The sequence below is a fragment of the Pyxicephalus adspersus genome, chromosome 1, assembly GCF_032062135.1.
Source record: "Pyxicephalus adspersus chromosome 1, UCB_Pads_2.0, whole genome shotgun sequence".
NCBI classification, from domain to species: Eukaryota; Metazoa; Chordata; class Amphibia; order Anura; family Pyxicephalidae; genus Pyxicephalus; species Pyxicephalus adspersus.
The window spans coordinates 175,767,404-175,783,444 of record NC_092858.1 but is presented as its reverse complement, the minus strand read 5'-3'; the positions used below and the strand labels follow the sequence as shown (position 1 = coordinate 175,783,444).

The 16,041-nt window shown below is 41.2% G+C and overlaps 1 protein-coding gene across 1 annotated transcript in view; it reads right to left on the bottom strand.

Annotated features, from left to right (window-relative positions):
* POLQ (DNA polymerase theta) overlaps nt 1–14,763 on the bottom strand; it is a 44,739-nt gene extending 29,976 nt beyond the window's left edge. Inside the window, exons 1-11 of the mRNA XM_072398454.1 lie at nt 14,085–14,763; nt 12,834–13,016; nt 11,549–11,679; nt 9,212–9,368; nt 8,562–8,670; nt 6,685–6,907; nt 5,827–5,986; nt 4,308–4,454; nt 3,287–3,499; nt 1,462–1,604; nt 218–413 (exon numbers count right to left, since the gene is read on the bottom strand). Of these exons, the coding sequence (XP_072254555.1) occupies nt 218–413; nt 1,462–1,604; nt 3,287–3,499; nt 4,308–4,454; nt 5,827–5,986; nt 6,685–6,907; nt 8,562–8,670; nt 9,212–9,368; nt 11,549–11,679; nt 12,834–13,016; nt 14,085–14,544 (2,122 nt within the window). The 5' untranslated portion in view covers nt 14,545–14,763. The remainder of the gene's footprint in view (nt 1–217; nt 414–1,461; nt 1,605–3,286; nt 3,500–4,307; nt 4,455–5,826; nt 5,987–6,684; nt 6,908–8,561; nt 8,671–9,211; nt 9,369–11,548; nt 11,680–12,833; nt 13,017–14,084) is intronic.
* Between the last annotated feature and the right edge of the window lie 1,278 nt (nt 14,764–16,041).

Here is a 16,041-nt window from a genome sequence, read left to right as displayed (position 1 = left end):
AAAAGTGTTTATATAGTTGCCCATATAAGTAAATATGTCCATTATTATAAAAAAATAGATTCAAACCTGCACAAGATTGTGCATAATAATCAAACACATTTATTAATGACAGGTTGGCAATTTAAAGGCAAATTAAAGGGCTGCTGGCAGCACAGATATTCTTCATTTGGGGTTTTAAACATAAGGCTCCACAATGTACTATGTAATGATGCATTACCTTTATTTCCATCTGTTTCCTCCTCCAGCATCTGTACAAACTCATTCCTCAGCAACCAATCTACACATGCCTCTATGGCTCCGGAGTCAGCCTGCTGTGGGTCCTCATGTTCCTCCCTCATACTGGCAGCCAAGAGCGTACAAGAGGCGTAAGTACGGACATCTTCCGGAGAGTCCGCCACACCGCCAACTACAATCTGGGGCACACATTATCAAATAAAAAAAAAAAGGTTACAGGACATCCTTTTATATACAATTATTTACTTCATTTCCTCTATATATTTTTACCTCCGGCTGCATTCAAATTTCTTCATAAGCAATCGCTCACTGACCATGCAACTATTCTCTGTATAGTCCTACCATAAGTGACTGAAAGTCTAAAACTACCTAAGTTTATTTGCAAACAAGCACTGGACATTTAAGTGTTTACATATTCCCAATGACCAGGTTTAAATCAATTCATCACTTTCCTCTAAAGCTGCAAACACTACAGAATAATTATATATTAGGTACAGAGGTATTGAGATTGTTAAAATAACTCTCTGCAGCTTCCAGTCTTCAAAACTCTATTGTACACAGAGCACAGAACCAAGAGCAGGGGGTCTGGCAAGGGTATTAGACTGAGCACCTCTTTACACCCCTAAACCTCATTTTCACTACTTCTATGCCCGCTTTTCATCATTCCTAATCTTGCATCCTTTTATAACACTGAAAACCTCAGCCTTACCACTAATCACTTACCTATGCAGCCACTTGTCAACACCAATAACTTCTGTTCCCCCTACTGCTCCCTTCTGCATCCCTTACACCACCCCTTACCTAAATTTTATTCTTTTTAGCAGCTCTTAATTATGTTTGTAGCTGCACATTGCTACTCTGTCTCACATCGCAGCATGAAGACCTTGCAGTTGTCAGGGAGAGGGGAGCAGGTACCAGAGTGGGCAAGCAGCAACCCAGGGCAAATAGGTAAATGACCCGTAGCTAAAGTAACATTGGTTATAAACAAAAAGAACGTTTTAACCCTACTTTTTCTTTTCCATCCCCCTTCCCTGTCCCCTCTTCCTTTTCTTCCAAAATATAACCATTACACATTCTTGTTCCTCTCACGGAATTCCTATCACCTGCCCAAATCCCCTTGTTGTGTTGTCTATTGCCCATTTTCACCTATGTATGTTTGACCTGTAGCCAAGTTTTTCAACAGGTTTTTTGCGGACAGAATGGAACGAGGTTTAGAGATTGCCTCACCTCCAAGATGGCTCGGATCATGCTGCCCGTCACTCCGGCTCCCTCCTTCCGCAGAAGGCAGCTCTGCACTGGTTTTAAAGTCCCTTGCAAAAGGCTAATGCCCTTCGTCCTTTCTGATGGCTTACAGACAAGAATGCTTTCACCTGCAAACACAAGGAACCAGAGATCAGTCATGTTGGGATTAACAGCTGGATTTAAAAGTAAAGTATTGGAAGATTCATATATTCAAATATTTCACTTCAATATATTAAAATAAAACTCAGATCTTGAAAATAAATCTGTGGTCAAGAAATAAAAATTAAAAATATCACCCACAAGCAGTAAATGGCCCTTTAAACAAACTGATCTTTGTAGCTGCAGGATTTGTAAAGAAGAAAATCATCCTCAAATAGCAAAGCATATGCAATTATGTTGTTCCTTTACCATTTCTTGCTCTCCCTGCCAGCCGTAACTCAGCTATTCAGCTTTCTCTGCTCTACCTTTCCACTGTAAATCAGCAGCTCAGTTATTGTTATTATTATTATTATTATTATTATTATTAATAAACAGGATTTATATAGTGCCAACATATTACGCAGCGCTGTACATTAAATAGGGATTGCAAATGACAGACTAATACAGACAGTGATTCAGGAGGAGAGGACCCTGCCCCGAAGAGCTTACAATCTAGTAGGTGGGAGAATTTCACACACAATAGGGTGGGAGATATGTAGTGGTGGGAAGTAGTGATGGTTTCAAATGACAGAAGAAGACGGGTAGGCAAGTTTGAAAAAATGGGTTTTGAGCGCTCTTTTAAATGAGCAGAAAGTAGGAGCAAGCCGAAAAGGATGAGGAAGACAATTCCAGAGAGTTGGGGCAGCTCTAGTGAAGTCTTGTATCCATGCGTGTGATGAGGTTATGAGTGAGGAAGTCATTAGCAGGTCATTGGAGGAGCGGAGAGAGCGGCAGGGGGAGTATTTTTTTTACCAGGTCAGAAATGTAAGTGGGACAATAACTGTGTAGGGATTTGAAGGCAAAGCACAGGAGCCTAAATTTGATTCTAAGGTGAAATGGAAGGCAATGGAGAAAACTACAAACAGATGCAGCAGAAGAGGAGCGGAGAGAAGGATGGAGAGTCGGGTTTGTGGAATACCAGAGAGGAGGAGGTTACAGTAGTCCAGACGAGAGATAAAAGCATATACAAGGAGTTTAGTAGTCTCAGGGGACAGGTAGGGGCGGATTTTGGAGATGTTGTGTAGGTGAAAGTGACAGGACCTGGAAATGTTCTGAATATGGGGGGTAAATGAGAGGGCTGAGTCAAAGGTGACACCAAGACAACGTGCCTGAGGGAAGGACCAAATAACAGTGTTGGTAACAGTTAACCAGGTTCACCTTTCTGACAGTGGGCCTGATTTATTAAAGCTCTACAGGGCAAGCTGGGTGATCCAGCAAACCTAAAATAGTTTTGGTCCAGAAATGAAAACATTTGGTAGCAAATAGCAAAGAAATCCATTCCAGGTTTGCTGGATTCCCCAGCTTCACTGAAGAAAGTGTATCCTCCCCTGCCTTGGATAACTTTAATAAATCAGTCCCAGTGACTCATACAGCTCAACTTATTCTGCCCCATTCCTGGGAATGTAGCATTTGTTTCCTCACTGGAGAAATGTTTCTCTACTGTCTGTTCAGACCTGAAGTGAGGAGAAATGTCGCTGGAGACACAGATTTGATATAAAAAAAGTCTAATATGTACGTTTTGGCTGCAGTTTGGATTTTAAACACCTTTAAAAATGTAAACATTACAATATGCCGAAACATATAATATACCTAAACCTGTCTGTCCTCTCACCTTCTGTATCAACTCCCTTCCTGCCAGCTCTTCCAGCCATCTGCTTGTAGGTGAGAATATCCAATAGTCGTCCATTGAAGAGCGGGGTTCTAATGATGACACGACGTGCGGGAAGGTTCACCCCAGACGACAAGGTGGAGGTGGCAGCTAAAACACGCACAATACCCTGGCGGAAGGCTCCTTCTATAATGTCCCGCTCGTCAAAGGTCAGACCTGGGAATATGAAATACACATAGCATACACGAACATTAGATATGTGCAACAGGTATCATTGTACGATGAAATTTCAATAAATGATTTCAATGTATGGAAACTCATAGAATGTAACGAAATTTGAAGACTTTATATAACTCACTTTTTAAATTTGGTACTAGTGTATCCTGTGCTAAGGTCTCATATAGTTTGACCATACCATTACAAACCGCTGGGAAGTTTTGGATAAGTTTTTGGAGGCACTATGACTGCTGACAGATTTACACACAGTATGTAATTTGAAGTGTTTAAATTTAAATGAAAGACTGTAAACATCATTGAATAATAATTCATTTATTGTCTGCTTTTATTACTTAAGGTAAAGAAATTTCATTTAGTAACAATATGTGGTGTGATGAAGCAGACTAATCAGTGAAATGCGTCACCACTTTTGGATGGTTGAGTCCAATTTAGTTATTCTATGTCAAATAAGTATTACTGGATACATATGTACTAAGAAATGTGTTGAAAATGTTGGTATGGTTCTAAAATTGTTGTTAATGTATTATTAAAGATGTGATTTATTGTATTTTAAATTTGTATATATTATAAAGTCCCTAAACTACTTACTTTGGTATAGGAAAATGTTAAATTGTTGTGTATTTAATTGAAATAGTGGGACTATGTATATAATAATACAAATTTAGGATTATGTAGGAAGGATAATCAGAAAAACCTATACTTCCCATACTTACTATCTGCTTCACTTTTTAAATATTCAATATGGAAAATAAAACCAGAATAAACATAAATGATAAAAAATAAATACCCGCATGATGGAAAGCCACACCCCATGGCACGGTGCGTCCTAGGATGCTGTCTAATCCCGATGGGCAACGCTTCAACTGACCGACTACATCCTGAATACCGTCCTTGTCCAAAGCCACGGGACAAACGCTGGGTTCTAGACAACCACCTTCGAAGAGAGAGAAGACAGGGATGAGGAGAGAGACATGAAGTAGGAGGAAGATTCATAGCGAGAAAGTAGAGAGGGGTGACAGGAAAGAATAAAGGTGAAAAAGAGAGAAAGAAAGAAAAGGAAGTAGCAAGGAAAGTGAGAAACAGATACAGAAGTAGAAGGAGGGGGGGAACTTAGAATGTAAGATAAGGCAGCATATAATAAAAACGGAATTATCATTCTTATAAACTCTAGATTGTCTTTGGAATGGAATTTAGTTTCTGTTGCGCTCAATATTTAGGTATAAGACTATCTGAAATATATTGTGGAGTTTACCTGCCATCTAGTGGAAAAAAATAGAAATTAAGATTAGGAAATATGACAAATAATGTGCAGGTAGCAGAATAAGGTGGGCAATTTTTATCATAATGGGTAACCCATAAAATACATACCTCAAATAAGTCCTCATGTTACTGGTTTACTATAAAGAGTTATGGTGTGGTTATGCCTATTGTATGTTCAATTAAGCTTTGGTTTTGGGATGCAGGGCCATATACAGCTAGAGGCCTGTTTATTAGGTGCATTTGCTCATAAATGAAATGAAAAGAAAAAAAAGATCATAGGGCTGCAAAGCAAAGAGGTCATCGAACACCAAATTTAATGTAAATATTATGAATTCCTTGACAGAGGTTCACAGATATTGAGCCAGCATGAAAACCTGATGGACATTTTTAGCACCTTGATGATATTATGGCACAAAGGATAAAGTCAAATAGGATGATCAAGGGTGCACAAAGTGTAAATAAATCTGTAATAGAATAAATCATTACGATTGCACTCAGAAGTGTTTGTAAATGTCATGTACATCACCCACAGATTAAATGATCTTCACAGTTGCCCTCTATGGCCAGTGGACAAGCTGTAAGGTTTGCTGTAATTTTGTGTAATTCCTGACAAGGTGAGCAGGGGACCTGCACCCAGTTTAAAGGAAGGCGTCCTCATGGCTAGATAACCCCAAAAAAATCCAGAAGTATTGTAGAGTCTTTTTGCAAGATGATACAAACTTATACGTAGGAAAAGCTTTGGGACCACTTTGGTTTAAAATAGCTAAATTTGCTGTTGTGCTTGGAAACTCGATTGCTTCATTCCACAGATTGAGTATTATATTAAAAAACATGACAATGTGTGATTGATATTGATCCTCACAATTTGATAAATCCCCTGCTTTGCACTTTAAGGCCACCATTCATGTGACCAATGCCAGAAAAGGAGAAACATCACCCAGTTTTTTAGCACAATAACATGAAGAGCAGCAAAAGAGGGGGAACATCATGCACTGTAAAGCCAAGTTATAACCACAGTTCTTACTATGCAGAAATCGCAGACTCACCGGCCTTTTCCTGCAATGCCATGTGATAGAGATTGTAGAACTCTCGGGCGATGGTATCTGCCAGCTTCTCGCACCAATTCTTGGAAGGACAGAAAATCAAGATAGCGTGACCTTCACATATTGTCTCATAACACAAGCTGACAATGTGATCATCGTCACCCTGCAAAGACAGACATGGTGGTGACATGTTGGATAGGGAAAACACAACTTTATAATATGTGTTATATTAAGTGTACATTCCAGCAAAATAATAAACATTGCTATGATGTTTTAGGACTTTTTTAATTTCCTACTAAGTAAACTATATTGCTCAGGCTTTGGTGGAGGATCAGAGCTTGATCTTTGAAGAAGTTTTCCTGATGTCTGGGAATGGTTCAGAGAGAGATCTTTACTGCCCAGGACATCTGTGGATCTGGACGAAGTGTCTCTCATTGATCTGTGCTCAGAATTAATTCACAGAAATAAGATTAGAAAGCTGGAGCATGACAAAAAGTCATACTTGGAGAAGAGATGGGGTCACGCTTTGTTTGGCTCAGCTAATGCAAGGAGAGGACAGGGTTCTGCTCTAGTCCCCCTAGGGATGTCATGAGTTTATCACTCATATTGGCAAGTGTTGCCTATGTAAAGGTAATTTACATAAATGAACCAATGGTGTGTTTATATTTTCAATAAATTGTGTAGTTTTTACAGAAAGCCCATTTTCTACTCTGACAGATAATTTGCATCCTTTGTACTTAATATATAGTTATTCTCCCCTTCCCTTTATGCTGGCCTTTCCCTTTAGTACTACATTCCTATTTCTGGATAATCTTCCACCCTCCACAGACAGCCTGCTCTGCCCCAGGTTCATATCCTTACCTTCACATGAATCAGGGGCTCAATCTCCCTCCCAGGATTCATGCTACAATCAAACACAGTTTTGCCAATTTTTACTTGTTCCTTTAGCGGCACAGGTCGGAAATCGGTGTGATAGAGCTCGGCGTTGAGCCAGGAAGCAAGCAAGCTGAGATTGGGTAAGGTGGCACTCATCCCCACAATCTGAACTTCATTCTGTAAGCTACTAGTGTTGCCATCTTTTTTCCTGTAAGGGAGAGAGCAACATACAAAAATATGATTCTTTAAAACAGAAACATTCAAACTAAACAGCCTGACAAAACATAATAGCAGTCACAGAAATAGAGATGCAGACAGACATTATAACAAACTCAATTTTTATAGTCTTATAGTGACATGACTATGGACTATTTATGGCCACCAATTTTCTGTGCACAACCCATGTCTAGATATCGGTTATTTAGCCTCATAGTTGTATGCCTGCAGTGTGAGATCATCTAAGCCACTGTAGCTTCTGTTAGTCTCACAAGGTTTGAAGTGAGATTTGGTGATGTCGCTGCTTGCTGGAGAGGAAGCTGTACCTGATCGCTTGCAAAGCAAAAATCTACCTACTAATGCTTTAGTCACTCTGTATATCTATGCCCGCACCACCTCTCTTTTTGCTTTGCCATCATTAGGCCACCATTTTCCAAGATGACCAGTCATTAAAGGGCAGCTCAGACATTAGGAATCAAAATCTTGCCTCTAAGATTGCTGCCTCCACACACAGATACACAGTGCAGAACAAAGCATTGTCAATCAGTAATGTGAATATGTTCAGATAGCTGTAGGGAGATCACAGGCAATACTAGTCTTTTGCTGAATTGACCCAACTTCTATAACAATTAGGAAATTGTTCTAGGAAACCCTGCAATACTCTAACCAGTAGTCCAGAAGTAAGTGAGCTACTCTGGACCTTATAAAGTCCTTACCTCCATGCAAAGGTTAAACGTGAATTATTTCCAAACATTTCCCCAAATTAAATGCATATATTTAACCCCTCTGCGGCACTATAAAACATCTTTATACAGGATAGGATATTGCACCGGTTTCCTGTTCTCAGTTTCTGTTATTATGTTGTTGGTGATGGTTACGGCCAGAGTGAAATAAAAGTCCCTTGTACTTACAATGTGTAGTCACATGACTTGCAAGTCATGCACAAGGTCTTATATTGATAGATGATGCAAGTTACTCTATGCTGTCTGCCTGGGTGTAAAGCCGATCTTTGGTTTCAACAGTTTCTCAGTATAGGTCCATTTTTATTCCATTTCTACTTAAGATGTGTAGTCACATGACTTCCAAGTCATGCAAGAGGTCTTATATTGAGAGTTGATGCAAGTTACTCCATGCTATCTGACTGGATGTAAAGCTGATCTTTTGGTTTTTAGCAGTTTCAGTCACACATAGCAGATAACTGTGTGGCAATGTGAACACATGAGCTGCCTCCTCATTCTGGGTCAGTGATTCAGCAGGTAATAAAGGCCGAGGATCAGAACATCAACTAGACAAGCTGTATATTTAAGAACCAAGTCAGAAATGGCGGCCCACATCGTCTCTTAGTATAGGACCATTTTAAGTTTTCTACATGCTACTGCCTGGGGATTGTACATACTTCCTAATGGTTGTTCAGCATCAAAGTCTTTTCGTGTTCCAGAACACTGAACAACATGATGACACATGGCAGGAGGATCAGTTACAGACAGACAACAGTGCTAGATGATCCATCTCTGTCCTTGAAAACAGCACCAGCAGTAGACACAGATAGTGAAATCAAGTTTTTTAATCTGGGAATTGATGGGAGTAAAAGATGGGAGGGATGGTTTTTTTATGCCCTGAAATAGGCTTCATATATATTTACTCACAAGACTGCTCTTTTCTGAGTGACATATTGGACCTTAGTGAGGAGAAGTTCCAGTAAGTATCCCCGATGTGAATCTCCCAACATGTGCAATTCGTCCACCACCATCATCCCTGGGCAAGAGAGGAAATATAAAAGGTGTTAGGTGACAGAAACAGCAATATATCTTAATCAACTCTTCCCCCCCTGTGCTTTAGAGCTGAGAAGAGAGGGGTGAGATATTTGTAGTTATATCCTAGAGTGACAACACTGCTCCCTCATAGAGTGGAGTGAATGATTATTCTGAAGAACAGTAAGTGTGTTATTAGCACGATTACCAGGTACAATAAAGGAAAAAAAGCCATCAACCACATCTACTCTGGTAAGCTTGGCAATCACAAAGGATGCTAAGTCTTGCACATGAAATACAGAGAGGCACAAGAGGGAGCACTTCAAACATACAAAAGATAAAACTGCAAGTGCACAAATCATTTTCAGGCAAACAAAATGAACTAATTCCAAATGTGGTCACAGAACAATGCACTTTATCAGGCAGAAAATAATGACTGGAGGTGACACAAATGGTGTCAGCTTCACTGGCAAAGCCTTTAAAATACAGCCGTGACCACACACAGAACTGCATGTGTACAATGTTATCCCTCAGACAAAACTTACCTAACAAGTCAATCTTGTTTTCTTCTATTAGCCGGTTCACCAAGCCGTTAGCTTTCTCAATGGTGCAGACGGCGACATCCAGAGAAGAGAAACCGCAGGTAGGGGCTGAGCTGCCCATGTACCCTTCCACCCGAACCCCGACCTCCTGGAAAAGGTTCTGAAATGTGCAGGGATTTAAGAAAACAGCAATTAAAATGTAATAATAAAAATGCAATTTTTTCTGCCTGTTCCAATCAAAGCTATTATGTATAATCTTCCGGCTATTAGCTCCCAGTCATATACCTCATTATTCGCAGTATGAGAAGAGGACATCATAGTGTTGCCGCTCACAAAGCCGAAGCAGCATCAGAGCCTGTGCTTTGTAAAGGGCAAAGCAAGTAGTGGAGATAGCAAAGTAAAAAAAAAACAAAATTTATATCAAATCAAAACCACCTTTCCAATGGGAATCAGGACTGCGATCATTGTACAGGACTGCAGGGATGGGTCCTGGATGGGAGATATATTTCTCCATTATTTAGGACATGAGCTCTTGTAAAAAAGGTTGCTATGGTTTAATTTTATTTTCAGGGCTAGAATGGGAAGGTCCACCTAGAACTTTCCTTCCCATTCCAGAATCCAGAGCCCCAAAAAAATTAAACCATAGCAATCCCTTGGAAAAGAGCCAATGTCCTAAATAATGGAAACATATGTCTCCGGTCTCCCAATAAAAAATGTCCCAATATATATGTCCCCCACCCCTGCAGTCCTGTACAATATCAATAGGATCTGATTCTGGGCTTTACCATCTTGGACGTCAAGTCAGCAGCCCCAGTAATTCTTAGTGTTCTCTTCTCCTTACCTTGCAGCCACATAAAATATGATATCGCGGGCATCAGAACTGGGGCAGAATTCCCCAGAGGAGAAGGGAGAAAGAAAGTTGTGCTGGGGAGTTGCCTCATCCTAAAGTAGCCACATTTTGTAGCACATTGCAAATAAAAAAGAAATTATTTATGGAAAGAAAAAAACACTGCAAGTAAAGAATGTATGCTGGACCTATACTATGCAACTTGCTCCTGATGTAATTTTTGACCAAAAAGTATTTGTGATCAATTACAAGTATCTGATATACTTTCATCTTGTTTGCCAACTAAATAGAGTTTGCAGGTTCTACCCGTGTTTGTGTGGGTTTCCTTCGGGTACTCCGGTTTCCTCCCAAAAACATGCATTTAAGTTAACTGGCTTCACCTCAAAAATGGCCTTAGACTGTATTAAATATATAGTACATACATATACATAGTATATTTGACTATAGTAGGGACAATAGATTGTAAGCCCTTTTGGGGGACAGCTAGTGACATGACTATGGACTTTGTACAGCGCTACGTAATATGTTGGCGCTATACAAACACTGTATTATAATATTAATAATTTGTATTACCAAAGGCCATGGAGACTAAATATCATAAGTTTAGGAGACGGATACCCAATCCAAATAGCATGAAAAAAGCCTTGCCTAATTGAAAAAAAATAAACAATTGAAAAGTATCTTAAAATCAGTTTTTGACGAATTTGATGTTCGTCAAACAAACAAAAATCAGGCCATGTGTATGGCTGCTTTTGCTTGCTCATTTTTTTAGGTTGGTGACAGGGTCTTGACTATGATCATGATGCTGAGAATAACTTATCAGCATCAGGGTTGCAATGCAGAGCAGAGACTTTGGGCCTTATTTATTATAGGTCTCCAAAGCTGGAGAGGATACACTTTCATCAGTGAACCTGGGTGACCCAGCAAACCTGAATAGGATTTCTTCAAAGTCATTTTCTATTTGCTAGCAAATATTTTGAATCCTTTCTCAGATCCATTCCAGGTTTGCTGGATCACCCAATTTCACTGATGGAAGTGTATCCTCTCCAGCCTTGGAGGGCTGTAATAAATCAGGCCTATATGCACCCTGGGGCACCCTTTACTTGCCTCCTTATCCAGTCAGTAAGGCAGTGTCTGGAAGAATTTAATCTACTCCATAGAGTGATCCTGTCACCGGCAATTTGTCACCAATGGCATTACTGCTAGTGTGCCATAGCTCCAAGATGCATTGCATAACCCCTGTAATAATCTCTCTAAATACATTTTAAACAGATTCACTATACAAGCAGTTAGAGTAATGCTGATAGTATAGCGATGGCAAAGCACTGCAGAAATAACACCATTTACACAGCGGGCTGAATGAGAAGTGTTGAACATTTCTGTTAAACCCTTGGAGATTGAAGCTAAACATAACGCGGCATTGGGAAAATATTGCTGAATGAGAGATTGACAGTCTTTATGAAGTGAGCCTGCAGGTGGAAGTGGCGAATCACCTGTAAGTAATAGGTTTTCTCTTTGGCTACAGACACGAAGGGGAGGATGAATAAAGCTTTCTTCCGGGTCTCCAGGACTCTCTTTAGGATCAGCAGTTCGGCCACCAGAGTTTTCCCGGCACTTGTTGGAGCTGCAGAGAGAAAAGTGAAATCTGATGAAGTTCCAGCATTTGAAAGTCCATCTGTAAATTAGGACAGGAAATACTTTACCTAATGCCCACCCTGCTGCATGGCACTGTGTTCAAGAGACATTTTTATCTGAAGTGCACTAACCTATTATTCCAGGAGGGACAGATTGCTGTTTGCCCTTCTGGAATCAGTAGTTCCTTCAGGGGACCACCGGGGTCACTTGTGGACAGTGAGGTGGTCTGCAGGAGGTAACACTGAATGCAGTCCGGGGGACACAGATAATAATGTGGTGAGTGGTTAGATACTCTGATTATACATTTGTGTCTTATTCAGGTAGCAATATTCCTAATTCCTGTCATGCGGAACACACAGGAAATATGAAAAAAATTCTGCCCAACACAGGCCGTAATAGAGCCTAAATTACTGGCCCAAATGAGGATCCAGCTCCAATGTTTCCACAGTTATCTGCCCGTGTGAGATATTTAAAGCTGCAATATATAAAGATAGCAATGTACTGTAATAAAAGAGGAACAGACTGCAGAGATAGATACATAATCCTGTTCCTGTACAAAGCATTTGTCAGACCACATCTGGAATATGCAGTGCAGTTCTGGGCACCACAAAAAGGACATTGTGGGATTGGAGAGAGTGCAGAGGAGAGAAACTAAACTAATAAAAGGAATGGAGGAGCTCAGCTATGAGGAGAGATTAGCTGAACTGAATCTATTCTCCCTTGAGAAGAGACGTATACAGATAATGTCCTGGCAGGGATTACAGACGTATACAGATAATGTCCTGGCAGGGATTCTTATCTGGGACCCAGTGCTGCAAAGGCCGGACTGCTACCCACTGATCCACCATGCTCTGCATGTACAATGTATGTGGTTGTAGGCTGTAGCACTGCACTGCACGTGAGAATCTCTGGACCTCACAATTACCTACAATGTGCTGTATGTGACAAATGCCAGGCCCCACCATTATTGAGAATGCTCAATACTTTCCTTATTGTTAACATTTATGGAATAAGTTGTTATATTAAATTCTATTTCTTGATAAAACTTCTGATACACAATAATAATCAGGAAGGTATAGGTCACATGCACAACACAAGACATCCAGATCTCAGCTGGAGCATGAACATCATGGCAGCACTCACCAGAATAGACCAGGTTCTTCCCAGAGAGAACCTGCCCCAACATCAGGCATTCTGCCTGCCACTCAAACATCTGCACCACCCCTAGGTGGCCATATTTCTCCAGGACGGCTCCAGGTAAACCCCAACTAGCCAGAAGTAGCTTGTCTGCCAAATCCTCCGGAACGGCCATGTGGACGCTGTGACCTGGGGAGAAAAAGTTGTGAATCGGATCTGTAAATCAAATAGAAACACTTAATCCATAGTTACTGTCTGAAAGCAAAAATGTATCTTTTGAGGATGTGGATATATATATAGAAATTATTAAATATATCAGAAGCATTCCTTAGGGAGCCACTGACATGAAGCAAGCAAGGATTAAACTGAACAGAAATTTTCTGTGAACCAGCAGTGAAAAAATAATATGGAGCATTGGTTTATGCAACTGGGCTTCATACCTGCCCCCCCTTTAAAAAAACTTCCCCTCAACTCTGATTTCACTGCACACTGTGAGCTTCTCATAATGTGCATCAGAAGCTGCAGCAATGCATATAAAGCCGCCCTCATTTCCTGGCGGCAGGACCTCCTGTATCACCTGGTTCTTTTTCTCCCAGTCTGGCTGTCTCCGGCCTGTCCTGTCATTCATTGCATTGGCAATAAAGACTGAATGGGAGCGGAGAGCCTCCTGGAATACATACGTCATGCATCCCAGGAGGCTTCTGGCTGATTCTTTGGCACATGCGCAATCTCAGGCATGCGCAGAAGGAGCTGTTTCTTCAATGGGGTAAAAGTAAATGTTGATCATACGCATTCACAGGGAGATCGGCTTTCTTTCCCCGCCTCCACCCATCTGCCGCAGCCTACATAACCGGATCTCGCAAATACGCAGTCAGGTGATGTAGGCATAAAGAAGATGGTGGCGGGCGGCGCTTCCTGCGCCCCGGGACAAAGGAAGATTCCGGAATTATGCAGAACCGGATTCAGAAAACCACCGGCGGGTCTGCGAAAGTAAAGCTGACCAATTTTTTTTTAATTTACATGGTCACTTCCCAGTGGCTCTGATTTATCAAAGCTCTCCAAGGCTGGAGAAGAGAGACTATTATAGGGGAATCTGAGCAACCCAGCAAATCTGAAGTGCATCTGGTCCAGTATTAAAAACATTTGACAAATAAAAGCAAATGATTTAAAGAAGTTCATCCAGGTTGGCAGGATTGCCCAGGTTCACCCATGATAGTCTATTTTAAATAGCTTTAAAAAAATCAGCCTACAACTTACCAGTAGCAGCAAGACTGTTCTCCAACAACGTGCGGTCCAGTCCAACAGGGGGCGCTAGAACAGACACGGACAGGTTGGCACTGGTATTCTGGCCCTGTCTCTTCTGTTTCTCCAATATGGACGCCTGCTGTGCTGGACTGAACAGGATGTAATCCTTATCAGTGGTGTTGGTATCAGCAGATGTTCCTTCCACGGTCACAGGCCGCGGTCTCCTCGCCAATGGCGTTCTGGATTTGCCAACTTTGTTGTATTTATGTAGTGCGGCTTTCTTTGACACCGAGGGGCTGGGGGAGTCCTCAGACCCCGAGCTGGAAAGAGAATGGGGCCGGTGACGTTTGCGCATGTTGTGGGGCCCCAGAACTCCTTTTGATGACTTCTTGGCCGGTTCATCTTCCAAACTCCCAAAGAAGATTTTAGCCAGGCTGGTTCCCCTCTCGGCCGCCCCCGTCTGTCTGTGCATGGTGCAAATTTATATTTATCATTCATCGGTCAATAAAATATAAGAAATTCATTGATATAAAAATAAATCCCAGCGGAGACACCGGACCTTCTCCCCAGTCAATTCACTGTGTGGAGTCATGTGACATTGTGTGAATATCAGGCCAATCATATTCTCAAAATGTGATCCCGAAATATGGGGTAAGAAGGGAACGATTCATCACCATGGCAACAACATTGCTGCAACACCTGTAAAATATAAACAAGAATGATAAACCAATCAGAAACACTGAGCCAGTCCCATCAGTCACTGTACAGAGGAGCTGACACTCTAATGTCCCCCACAGTCACACACTATTATAATACATTTATATAGCTCCAACATATACCATAGTGCTGTACAAAGATCACTGAGCCAGTCCCACCAGTCTCTGTACAGAGGAGCTGACACTCTAATGTCCCCCCACAGTCACACACTATTATTATACATTTATATAGCTCTGACATATAACTGTGAGTCTGTCACTAAATCATTTGGACACCAATGAGTCAAATAACAATACAATGACGGCTCTCGGGCCTTACCTGCCACCCTCACCCCGGAAGAGCCCTCACAACAGAGTTTCTCTGATTCAAACTACCCGCGTCAGTGTTTCTGCATCAGTGACGTCATCAACCTGTTTCCCGAGAAGCGAGAGCATTGCGCCGCCATGTTTGTTTTGGGCAGTAGCGAGGTGCTAGTAGGACTGATATAATTTTGCGTAGCATGGAGAATAATTCCGCCATGTTTGACCTGGGCAACAGTAAGAAGACAGTAGGATAGATGTAATCTAATGTAGTCATGGAGACACATTCTGCCATGTTTGTCCTAGGCCCTAGTATATAAGGCATTTGTAATATTAATGTTCATTTATTGAATTGTAGACTTTCAAATGCGTTCTTTAGGCCAAAACTGTTTTAGTTGTTCATTTTTTTTCTGTAGGCATTAAAACCCCTGTCGGGTGTTCACTGTTGTCCCAGGTTCCATAATTTTCCTTCACTTCCTGTCTCAGAGACAACCCTTTTACCACTCACAAAATAAACAGGTCATTACAACAGAAAGAAAGAAAAATCCAACGGAATGTAACTTTTACTTCTCAAACACGACTATTATATACCCGCCTGTGTCTCCTTGGGAGATTTTCTCTCACTTCCTGTCTAGTAAACCTTGTCAGCAGGACAGGAAGTGAGCGGGAAATAAGTAATGGCGCCCCAAATTTAATCATCTTAATTGCTAATTTAGCCACCGATTGGCTGCTTGAAGCATTGTGTCCCCATTCCAGTCACCCAGCATTTGGAAAGGAGGACGGATCCGGGGGGTCACCTCATTTCATGTAACTGCTCCAGTATCTGCTCCAAATCTCTTCATTTAATATTCTGATCCATTTTAACAATGGGCCTGGACTTGGATGTTGGTTTGAGATGCTACTGAGCTCCTTGAGAACTCCTGACAGGTGCCTTTAACCTGCATTTGACCTGC